At 41.1% G+C, this 12,316-nt stretch overlaps 1 protein-coding gene across 1 annotated transcript; it reads left to right on the top strand.

Moving 5' to 3' along the window:
- Positions 1–70: 70 nt before the first annotated feature.
- Positions 71–12,308, top strand: strip1 (striatin interacting protein 1). Its single transcript, XM_085456685.1, has 20 exons — positions 71–203; positions 2,119–2,188; positions 2,304–2,378; positions 2,473–2,607; positions 2,703–2,823; positions 3,147–3,322; positions 3,406–3,533; positions 3,650–3,832; positions 4,263–4,483; positions 4,605–4,670; positions 4,766–4,829; positions 4,944–5,015; positions 5,414–5,488; positions 5,848–5,945; positions 6,291–6,417; positions 9,393–9,493; positions 9,615–9,681; positions 9,775–9,879; positions 9,990–10,194; positions 10,880–12,308. Exons 1-20 carry the CDS (start codon positions 93–95, stop codon positions 11,125–11,127), a joined length of 2,448 nt encoding a protein of 815 aa, XP_085312811.1. The 5' UTR covers positions 71–92; the 3' UTR covers positions 11,128–12,308.
- Positions 12,309–12,316: the final 8 nt, after the last annotated feature.

The following is a 12,316-nucleotide window of genomic DNA, read 5'->3' as shown; positions in this document are numbered from 1 at the left end:
CTTCGGACAAGATTCTGCGGATGCGCTGAAGCGAGTCCGACAGTCACGTTCCATTTCTCATCTCGCGAGAGTTCACTGCGCCCCCAAAAATTATGGACGTCGGTGGAAACGGTAGTGGGCTACCTGTAAACAATAAGCAGAGAGCTATGCTACCTAACAAAACCAGGGGCGAATTTACCCGCAATCAAAGAAAAGATTCAGAGGTACGTATCCAGATGTTTATGGTTGATTTCCAGCGTGTATTTTTTTTAGCTAAAGAGACAAGGCCTTTCCTGCTGCTAGTGTAAAGTTAGCTAGCTCTGTCATTGTAGCACAATTAGTATTTCTAACATGATTCGGGAGTTAAGAGCAGCAAACGACCTTCATTACGGTGTTTGTACGTGTACCTAGCTGTACGGTGTTCCGTTTGTTTTCCGGTGTTAACACATTGAAAAGCGAGCAGGAGACAGCTAGCTGACGTTAGCCGGCTACAGGCCAGGCTTGTGTATGTGTCAGAAACCTAAGGACCTGTTGAAAACTGATTGTTTAGGTCCTGGTTAACGCATTTAATCTTTCTAATGCGACAGTCGGCTATTACAGTGTAATTTTACTGTATATATGCAAAATTGGTCACCCATTTGTGTGACGTTTAAAGAAAACAAGCTGAGTGTTTCCGTGTAGTGGTTTAAATAGCCACTGGAGACAGTCATGGTAGCACTGATTCCCTGTCTGTCTTGAAGAGGTGTATTATATCCAGTCTTTTCTTAAAAGTAGGCTCACAGCGGCAATAGTAAATCCTCCTGTGTTTAGTTGTAATGCTTCATGATGGCAGCTTCAGTGTGTTACTGTTACTTTCAGTGTTGCAGCTGGTACACATGATATTGTTTATTGATTCATAAACTTTATATTACAAATCAGAGACTACATTAACTAGTCTGAAATGTAAATTATAGAATAAGAGATTATAGAGTTGTCAGTAACAAATGCTCAAATACAAGTTTATTACTACTACTATTGGTACACTCTTATAACAAACAGTGCCCAAAGCGGTTTATGTAACCAAAATATAGTGAGGTGTTAAAGTAACGGACATCAGCTGTGCACGGTGTTTATGGACAACTGAAAATATGACTGAGTGTGACAGAACTAAGTAACCCAACAAACCAACAGTGTCATGATGAAACTTTCCAAAGAGAGTAAGCAGACTGAAAGTGGAGGTTTTATAACCTTTACCACTCCCACCACTCAGGTGCACCCAGTCTTAAACTGGACATAGTGCTATTACAGCAGTGTTTGATTGCATCTTATTTTTTACTTTGTGCTCCTGAACTACTTCGAACAGTATTGCTTGTTGTTGCCAACTGGATGTTTTTATACCTTTATACCTTATACCGTGCTTTATAGGCACGTATAAAGTGGATAACATGCCTGATTAAAAAAAATATATATATATATGTTAAAAGATGTAAGCTTTGTTAGAGAGTAGCTGCCAGCACAGAGGAGTGTTTCACTTGTAGCTAAATACTAAAATGTGGTGAAATGCAGCTAAATGCATTGATTCAAGTACTCTACAAAGGAAGATCATAGTGATTATGATGCACTGCTGTAGATAAAACAACCCAACAAAAATGTATAAGCTCAACCTCAAACAGTGTTATCAGCAGTAAAAAGCCTCAAAAGACATTAATGCGGGAGAAATATTAATCCAACAGTAAAATACTAACGGGGAACATTTTTACTACACACTTGAAGTACAACTTGCTGGCTTACATGTGTTAACGTAAGTGGGCTTTTAATCCAGAAGGTTTACTAGTCAAATTTATTTTTTGATATTGTAAATTGTGAAAATGCTACTTCCACCACTTTCTCTTAGCGAGAGTCACTTGGACATTTTGGTGCTTTGACTCTTGATGATGTTGTTGCTGTTGTTATGGAGAGTTTTGGAAAGGAAATTAAACACTTCTAACTAAATACCACCACTTATTAAATGAGAAAACAGTTTTTTATGTGCTTGTGTGTAGAGTTTGGGTAATGTGACTTCTTAACATCAGTCGGATGTGATTAAATTGGATTAATTACATTTTTTTTTCTTTCTATCTAGTAGCTCTCTTTCTAACCTCTGTGGTGTGTTGTGCACAGGGGCAGTCTGAGTTTCCAGATCTGGAGTTTGAATATTCGGACACAGATAAGTGGGCTGCAGAGCTGTCAGGTACGTGTGTGTAAGTGTGTGTGTGTGTGTGTGTGTGTGTGTGTCACACTTTAAGAACCTGTAACCACCTAATAATGTGTTCATATTACTTATGAACTCTTCATGTGTCTTGCAGAGCTTTACAGTTATACTGAAGGACCAGAGTTCGCTCTTAATAGGAAGTGCTTTGAAGAGGAATTCAGAGTTCATGGTAAGCACTCAGAATATACATACACAGCCATACAAATAAAAGATGAAGCAAGTATGCATCGTAGTTTATTTTCTTCACCTCTGCTGTGCCTTAGTGTCTGATAAGAAGTGGACAGAGCTCGATGAAGCTCAGCACAGAGCTCACGCTATGCGCCTGTTGGACAGTCTTGAAGTCACTGCCCGGGAGAAGAGGCTGAAGGTTGCTAGAGCCATTCTCTACATGGCTCAGGGTCAGTCCATCACACATTTCCATGATTTCAAGTTAACTAGAAAATAGTTTGTCTTCATGTACTTCATGTACTGTCTTCTTTTTTCCTGTTTTTAGGGACCTTTGCTGAGTGCAGCTCTGAGGTGGAGGTACAGCACTGGATGAGATACAACATATTTCTGCTGCTCGATGTGGGGACCTTCTCTGCTCTGGTGGAACTGCTCAACATGGAGATTGAGTATGCTCTCCATCAACTTTTTTAGCCTTGCAGAAGTAAATGCCAATTAAAACAAAACAAAGAAGCCATTTTTTCCTACCACATAGCTTTCTGGAAGCATTTATTGATGTCCAAAGGTGCCATAAATCAGTCAGCATGCAATTTTACTTTAAATTTAGGACGGGGGAAACACATTATTTGTCTGTTGGTTTTTTTGTTTGTTTGTTTTTATTGTTTTTGTTTTTTAAACTAATGAATTCACTCAGAATAAAAAAGAAGAATCACTGGTTGTCTGTGGTAGACTTCAGGTTAACCAGCTTCCTGGTGTGCTGTCTGTGTTTCAGTAACAGTGCTGCCTGCAGCAGCGCTGTCAGGAAACCAGCCATCTCCCTGGCTGACAGCACAGATCTCAGGGTGCTGCTTAACATCATGTACATGATGGTGGAAACCATCCAACAGGACGACCCAACCGACAAGCCCGAATGGATAACCATCAAGGAGACCTTCAGGACAGAACTGGGTAAATTTCATCAGAGTAGCTGAAGACTCATTGAGGTTATGTGCAGAATCAGCCTTGTAAATGAGCATGCTTCTCTGATCCAGGATCTCCTCTCTTCAACAACGAGCCCATTTCCGTTATGCTCTTTGGTATGGTTACCAAATTCTGCAGCGGTCATGCGCCTCACTTCCCCATGAAGAAAGTTTTGTTGCTGTTGTGGAAGAGCATACTGGTGAGAGACTCAAACATCAGCCTTTCACAGAGATACTGATATCCCAAAGAGTTTATCTCCATTTTCCTCCTAAATCCCATCTTATCTTCCAAAAACCTTCCTGTCTTCTGTTTCAGTTCACACTCGGAGGGTTTGAGCGGCTGCAGAGCATAAAGGTCCGTAAGAGAGAGGAACTGGGTCTCCCTCCTCTCCCGGAGGACAGCATCCGAGTCATTCGCAGCATGAGAGCGGCTTCTCCTCCTGCATCTGCATCTGACCTCATTGAGCAGCAACAAAAGCGGGCACGTCGTGAACACAAGGTAGTTATAGCTGCTACCATCAGGTTAAAGCCAGCTATAAGCAAAACACCTCAAAGTGAACAGCACTGCTCTCACAAACTTGTATTGGTGTGTACGATGGACTGTGTGCAGCAGCACACACTTTACAGCACCCATTCCCTCTTTGTGCAAACAAAACTGACAAATCCAGGAACACGAGCACGAGCGAGGAAAAGATGACTGCAGTCCAAAAACAGCTAAATAAAGACATTATTATAATTAATAATAATAATGATGATTTTTTTTTTAGAGCACCAGCTTGCATTATTGTTTCATTTAGATGACGAGCCTTCTGCTTACAATGTATTCATGCAATAATTTCTCTGCATTCAGTGGCTTCATAGATGTAATACTTGAGTAATTTTAGTATTTGCTTCAGTCTAGTTGTAATTATCTTGTAACTCAAACACAGGCGCTGATAAAACAGGATAACCTTGATGCATTCAATGAAAAGGATCCTTACAAAGCGGATGACTCACGAGAAGATGAAGATGACAATGATGACAATGATAACTCTATAGAAGCAGAAACTTTCCCTCTAGAGCGGGACGAGGTGATGCCTCCACCTATTCCTCATCCTCCGTCGGAGAGGGTGTCCTTCCCAAAAGGTCTGCCGTGGGCTCCTAAAGTCAGGTACTGCTCAGTCTCACCAAACAGCAATGCTGAACTGTAATGATGTTAGTTCCTCCTTTATACCCACAAATATACAATTAAGACTTTTTTTGTTATTGATGTTACTGTTTTGCTCCAACAGGGAAAAAGATATTGAAAACTTCCTAGAATCAAGTAGAAGTAAATTCATTGGTTACACTCTTGGAAGGTAGTGTTTTCTTCATTTTTTTAAGAGATGACAGTTAGCTTTTGTGCAGAAATATTGACATGTTAAGAACTGTTTATTTTGTGCACACATTACAGTGATACAGATACAGTGGTTGGATTACCCAGGCCAATTCACGAGAGCATCAAGACCTTAAAGCAGGTATTGCAGTATTTTGTGCTGTACTTCATTGTTGGGATATTGAAGCATGGCTTAATTTCACACACCTGAAGTGTTCCTGAACCTTAATTTATTAAATGCTATCTTATTTTTCAGCACAAGTATGTCTCTATAGCTGAACTACAGATCATAAAGGAGGAGGAATTTCAGAAAACCCCTCTTTCTGGCGTAAGTATAAACAGATACAGTTTTATTAAAAGGAGATCTGTCGTGGTACCTCTCATTAGACTTCATTAAGGTTGGTTGGCATGGTTACTCAGTTCAGAATAATCCTTTTTTATCATATAATGGGCCTTGGTGCAGCCTCTTAGTTCATCTTCTATCTGAAACACAACTTTGTTCATTCATATCGTACACATCCAGCAGCAGAAACAAATTGCCTGACGCCTGTCTGAAGCCTTTGCACATACACTGACCTCATAATTTTAAACTCTGGCCATGCAGAAATTATTCTCACAGTAAGCATAATAGGTCCATTTTAATTATTCAGTTAAAGAAAAACACACAAAGTAAATTCTTCAACTCGACGTCTCTTGTTTTGTGTTTTTCTTCTTTCTTGTCGTCAGGGTGAAGAGGAAGTGGAGACGTGTGCCACCGAGCTGCTTTACCAGGGGATTCTGCCCAGTTTGCCTCAATACATGGTTAGTATTGTATGGTTTATATTGTGCTACTGTGGGACTACTCATACTACAGCTGTGGTAGAGTAAAAAAGGCTTTAAAACCTGTAATTCTGTGTGAAAGCAACAACAGAGCAGGGTCTGCTCAGGGATGGCGATAAAGATTATTGCACAAATACTCTATTGCAGCACTTGTGTAAAGTGTTGTGTCACAGATCAGTGGTGTGCTGTTAGTTATACTAAAGCATTTAGTTAGATTTTACGAATTATATGCCGGATACATTTGAAGTACATAAATAAAACTCCAAGATTTAGAAACCTCAGTGTTGGCAGGCTGGATTTAAAGTGTTTAAATCACTCCATCATGCTTGGTCTCTCTGTAGATTGCTCTGCTGAAGATCCTGCTCGCTGCTGCTCCGACATCCAAAGCTAAAACCGACTCCATTAACATCCTGGCAGACGTGCTGCCGGAGGAGATGCCGTAAGTGCCTTGAGCCTGCCAGTTTCTTATCCACTGTGCCATTATGTGATAAAGAGGGAACATATGCTAACCGAGAGACATTTCCATTATCTAATGTACTCACATTTCAGGGTGAGTACAGGTTTTCAGGTCATGCACACTTGTACATACAGAGCTGGAACTGGTTTGGTTTTTTTTTTAAACAAGGAGATGTGGTTTATCGGCAGGTTATTTTGCCTGAGCATGTTTGAGAACAGTAGACTCTAAGATTGCTACGTTCTGATTTACAGGCAGGTGCTAGTTTTTACCTGCGAGCAGAACAGACTGAGGGTTATCTGATCTGATCTCTTCTGTCTGACCCTGCAGGACCACAGTGCTGCAAAGCATGAAACTTGGTGTTGATGTGAATCGGCACAAAGAGATCATTGTGAAAGCCATCTCTGCAATTCTGCTGCTTCTCCTGAAACACTTCAAACTCAACCACATCTACCAGGTGCGCACGCCACACGCCTGTTTAACGTTGCACATTGTTATTATTCCAGTTTAAATTATAATTTTGAGTCACATCAAATATCAAAACATGGTAATAGAGATAAAACAGATTCACTCCCCTTCACGCTGCAGCAGGTTTAGTTTAACTCACGTTTATTTACAGTGGGGCAAAAAAGTATTTAGTCAGCCACCGATTGTGCAAGTTCCCCCACTTAAAATGATGACAGAGGTCAGTAATTTGCACCAGAGGTACACTTCAACTGTGAGAGACAGAATGTGAAAAAAAAATCCATGAATCCACATGGTAGGATTTGTAAAGAATTTATTCGTAAATTAGGGTGGAAAATAAGTATTTGGTCACCTCAAACAAGGAAAATCTCTGGCCCTCACAGACCTGTAACGTCTCCTGTAAGAAGCTTTTCTGTCCCCCACTCGTTACCTGTATGAATGGCACCTGTTTGAACTCATCATCTGTATAAAAGACACCTGTCCACAGCCTCAAACAGTTAGACTCCAAACTCCGCCATGGCCAAGACCAAAGAGCTTTCGAAGGACACCAGGAAAAGTATTGTAGACCTGCACCAGACTGGGAAGAGTGAATCTACAATAGGCAAGCAGCTTGGTGTGAAAAAATCAACTGTGGGAGCAATCATCAGAAAATGGAAGACATACAAGACCACTGATAATCTCCCTCGATCTGGGGCTCCACGCAAGATCTCATCCCGTGGGGTCAAAATGATCATGAGAACGGTGAGCAAAGATCCCAGAACCACACGGGGGGACCTGGTGAATGACCTGCAGAGAGCACATGGATGATACGGCAGAGGATTGGGAGAATGTCATGTGGTCAGATGAAACCAAAGTAGAACTTTTTGGTATAAACTCAACTCGTCGTGTTTGGAGGAAGAAGAATACTGAGTTGCATCCCAAGAACACCATACCTACTGTGAAGCATGGGGGTGGAAACATCATGCTATGGGGCTGTTTTTCTGCCAAGGGGACAGGACGACTGATCCGTGTTAAGGACAGAATGAATGGGGCCATGTATCGTGAGATTTTGAGCCAAAACCTCCTTCCATCAGTGAGAACTTTGAAGATGAAACGAGGCTGGGTCTTCCAACATGACAATGATCCAAAACACACCGCCCGGGCAACAAAGGAGTGGCTCCGTAAGAAGCATTTGAAAGTCCTGGAGTGGCCTAGCCAGTCTCCAGACCTCAACCCCATAGAAAATCTGTGGCGGGAGTTGAAAGTCCGTGTTGCTCGGCGACAGCCCCAAAACATCACTGCTCTCGAGAAGATCTGCATGGAGGAATGGGCCAAAATACCAGCTACTGTGTGTGCAAACCTGGTAAAGACCTATAGTAAACGTTTGAGCTCTGTTATTGCCAACAAAGGTTATGTTACAAAGTATTGAGTTGTATTTTTGTTATTGACCAAATACTTATTTTCCACCCTGATTTACGAATAAATTCTTTACAAATCCTACCATGTGAATTCATGGATTTTTTTTTTCACATTCTGTCTCTCACAGTTGAAGTGTACCTCTGGTGCAAATTACTGACCTCTGTCATCATTTTAGGTGGGGGAACTTGCACAATCGGTGGCTGACTAAATACTTTTTTGCCCCACTGTATTTACAGCCTTGATTCAAAAAAAGTGACCAAAACTTTTTTGCACGTCTCTTAAACTAAATTCTGTCCACTGTAGAAAACAGAAAACATATCAAATGTTTAAACTGAGACATTTTACTTGTGCATGAAAAGTATTAGTGGACACACTAAGAAAAGTCTAGAAAAGTAGGAAAGCAGAAACTGCTGGAGGTACATTTTACAACTAATTAGGTTAACTGACAACAGGTCATCAATGTGATTGGGTATAAAAACAGCATCTTAGAGAGGCAGAGTTTATCAGAAGTAAAGATGGGCAGAGGTTAACCAATCTGAAAAAACTGCATCTACAAATTGTGGAAAAAGTTCAGAATAATGTTCTTCAACATAAAACTGTGAAGACCAGGGCTATCTCATCATCTACAGTACACAATATCCAAAGATTCAGACCATCTGGAGAAATCTCTGTGCGCAAGGGATGAGGCTGATAGTCAGTACTGGATGGCTGTGATCTTCGGGTCCTCAGGCATCGCTGCATTAAAAGCAGCCATGATGCTGTCAAGGAAACCTCATGGGCTCAGGAGCACATCCAGAAATTGTTGTCTGTAAACAGAGTTCACGGTGCCATCTGAAAATCTAGGGTGAAGCCTGATCAGGCAAAAATGAAGCCATAAGTGGACATGATCCAGAAACACTGCTGTCTTCTCCGGTGCTGGCTTCTTTAGATTGACATATGCTCCACGTCTGTTTCATGGAAGGAAAACTAAGACGCTAAACTGCAAACTGCAGCTATTAAGACTTCTATTAAAACTATGAAATTAAAATTCATAGTAGAAGAGTCTGGGTGCTGAACTGACCTGCCTGCAGTCCAGATTATTTACCAACTAAACAACTCAAAAACAAAAGATACCACAAAAAAGACCCAGGACGGCTGAGCAGGTAGAGTCATTTCCTCTCCCAAAAGTCCAGCAGCTGGTCTCCTCAGTTCCTCCTATCAAATTCAAAACAAGCTAATAATTTTCCTAAAATGGTACATTTATTGTCAGTTTAAACGTTTGATATGCTTTCTGTGTTCTGAATAAAATCTGGGCTTATGAGGTTTTTGGGTCATTGCATTCTGTTTTTATTAAGTTTTAAAACAGGGAATTGGGTTAAAAAATAGTCTTAAAAATCCACTTAAATATAAAAGGCGAGTTTCTTCTTTTCTTAAACTTAAATAAATCCTAGATTATTTTCAGAGTTGAACAGTTGTTGTGTTAATCGTGAGTTCAGTAGTAACCAAAATACAAACTACATACACGTACTGATATAAAAACGAATCCTTGTGTAACTGCTGTCCCTCTGTGTGTGTGGTTGGTGTTCATAGTTTGAGTACATGGCTCAGCACTTGGTGTTTGCCAACTGCATCCCCCTCATTCTCAAGTTCTTCAACCAGAACATCATGTCTTACATCACAGCTAAGAACAGGTACTTTCAGTGTGGCGTTACATAACAAAGTCATGATTCCTGTTTGCAGTGCGCATCAATAAACTAAATGTACATGGCTCTGTATTTCACTGCATTGACTTTACTTTTTTCTTCCTCAAAGCATTTCAGTACTCGACTTTCCGTACTGTGTGGTGCACGAGCTCCCAGAGTTAACCGCAGAGAGTTTGGTAATTTTACCCCCCTTGTTTCTGTTGTTTTGTTGTTGTTGACACGTGACTGTAGGATTTGGATGTTTACTGTGGACGATTTCTTTGTTACAGGAAGCGGGAGACAACAATCAGTTTTGCTGGAGGAATCTGTTTTCCTGTATTAACCTGCTGAGGATCCTCAACAAACTGACCAAATGGAAGCACTCCAGAACAATGGTGAGAGGACGTCACGTCACATTTGCTGTGACACACGAATCACGTATGAAAAGACAGGATATAACTCTCTGCTTTGATTCTTTTTTTTTTTCCTTGACATTTTCTGCCAGATGCTGGTCGTGTTTAAGTCGGCACCCATCCTGAAAAGGGCGCTGAAGGTCAAGCAGGCAATGATGCAGCTGTATGTCCTCAAGCTGCTCAAAGTGCAAACAAAATACCTCGGACGTCAGTGGAGGAAGAGCAACATGAAGACCATGTCTGCCATCTACCAGAAGGTCCGACATCGCCTGAATGACGACTGGGCGTACGGAAACGGTGAGAGGAAAATCTGAACAGCTTTCGTGCAGAATATACAACACTACACACAAACATAGGACAGCATTATTCAAGTATCATTCTAGAAAAAGTGGGGAGCAGGTGATATTTGAACACCATAAAATCCTTTTTATATTCAGAGAACCAGTCAAACCTGGAAGCTCTTCTGCATACCTTGGCTGTCATGAGGGGTTACTTGAGTCACTGTTGCCTTTCTATGAGCTCAAAGAAGTCTGGCCATTCTTCTTTGACCTCTGACCTCTAAGAGAACTGCTGCTCACTGGAGATTTTCTCTTTTTTTTGGACCATTCTCTGTAAACCCTGCCACGTGATTGGCTGATTAGATGTGTGTTAACGAGCTGTTAGACAGCAAATAAAGTGGCCGGTGAGTGTGCATTTAATAAATGTCATGAGTTGGGAAAAGTGCCGCAGACTGCCTGAGGTGAGACAGCTGGTGTGTGAGTGAAAGATGAGCTGCACATTCAAAGTGTTTCGTGTTTCTCAGACCAGTCGTCTGTTCGCTGCATGAATGTTTCATGTGTTTGTCGCCTTTTTGAGACAAACCTGCTGTTTTGTTTTTATGTCCTAATGGAGATCAGGATTTGTGGGCTGCTGCAGATTGCTGTTACGCTCAGAGCAGACAAAATCCACTAACTTACAGTTACTGTTTGTTTTGTGTGAGCAGATCTGGACGCTCGTCCGTGGGACTTCCAGGCCGAGGAGTGCGCTCTACGAGCCAACATCGAGCGCTTCAACAGCCGCCGCTACGACAAGAGCCACAGCAATCCCGACTTCCTGCCTGTGGACAACTGTCTGCAAAGTGTTCTGGGCCAACGAGTGGACCTGCCCGAGGACTTCCAAATGAACTACGACCTTTGGCTGGAGAGGGAAGTCTTCTCCAAACCTATTTCCTGGGAAGAACTGCTACAGTGAGACTCGACCACCGTCAACATTCTTGTCGTTTATTCTTGTTTTTTTTGTTTTGTTTTTTAAACAGTTTCAGCCAGGTGTTCAGATGAAGCACCACCAGTGCTCTCACTGATCAACAGAACTCTTCTCTGAACAGAACAGTATGCTACACATTCTGTATAGACTGAAGGTGACGGATGGATTTTATTCTCAGTTTCCAGCATGGAGGAGTGTTGTCGGGGGTCCTGCTAAATGCTTTTGGTGTTTGAACTTTTGCCTTTTGAGAAATTTTGCATTGTTATGATTTCTGTGTAGTTTTTAGCCAAAAAAAAGATCATCCTTTTGTACTTAGGTTCTCTGAGACGTCTCTTGCCTCGTTCCCAGTTTTTTAATGAAATAGCTGATAATGACCTCAGTGCTAAAACTCCATTTGCGGACTTGAACTCTGCTCCTTCTTTACATTACAGATATTTCCTCTGTGTGCCTCTTACCTGCTACTGTAGGTTCGCAACTCACCAGGAAGCACTACATGACCACACTTTCACTTTTAAGTTTAAATAGAGTATTCATTTTAGGTATTACGTGTTAGGCCAGGCTCAGCACAGTGAATACATGAATAAAACATTCCTCGTTCCATCTCACGAGTTCATCATCTTCAGAGAGACTGAAGGAAAGGTCAGGATTTCTTTATGTACACTCATGATAGTCGGATCATTGCTCCTTTAACAGTTGGACCTTTTTGTTGCCCTGCTGGATTTTCAGGATGATATCATATCTGTTTTACCTGACTAAGTGCTTTTGCTCTGGGACCATCAATGAGGCTGAATGGACATTAAAATCCCAGTCTAGACAAAAAACAAACAAACAAGAAGCTCGTCAGCATCTTCGTCTTCTTTGCTGTGCACACACCTGCACTGTGTGTGTTGGATCTTGTGAAAGAAAAGAGTGTTTCTGGTCTCATAAATGTGGTTCTTGTTGCCTGGTTTTATTCATCAGACGGCTGTTTTTGAACAGAAGGGTACAACTGAATTTAAATTGCCAGTTACAGAACTGTTATACTTCTACATCTTTTTCAGATATGAGTTTCTTTGTTTTATTTAAACATTCAGGAAATGAAAGTACATGTAAATTACAAAGCTTATTTATCACTGCTTTTCTTTGTTTTATGTTTACCTAAATACTGTAATAAAGACATTCATGTTGGATTTATTTG

The sequence above is a fragment of the Copadichromis virginalis genome, linkage group LG5 (genome assembly GCF_057382275.1).
Source record: "Copadichromis virginalis isolate Kocher_CV1m ecotype Utaka linkage group LG5, C_Virginalis_male_GT1.1, whole genome shotgun sequence".
NCBI lineage: Eukaryota > Metazoa > Chordata > Actinopteri > Cichliformes > Cichlidae > Copadichromis > Copadichromis virginalis.
This window is presented reverse-complemented; position numbering and strand designations above follow the sequence as displayed.

What these genes read in the sequence shown, in the direction of transcription:
- strip1 (XM_085456685.1), top strand. Translation starts at nt 93, where the DNA reads ATGGACGTCGGTGGAAACGGTAGTGGGCTACCTGTAAACAATAAGCAG. An exon ending in GTGGGCTGCAGAGCTGTCAG is followed by an intron (nt 2,189 to 2,303) that starts GTACGTGTGTGT and finishes TGTGTCTTGCAG; the next exon opens with AGCTTTACAGTTATACTGAA. An exon ending in TACATCACAGCTAAGAACAG is followed by an intron (nt 9,494 to 9,614) that starts GTACTTTCAGTG and finishes TCTTCCTCAAAG; the next exon opens with CATTTCAGTACTCGACTTTC.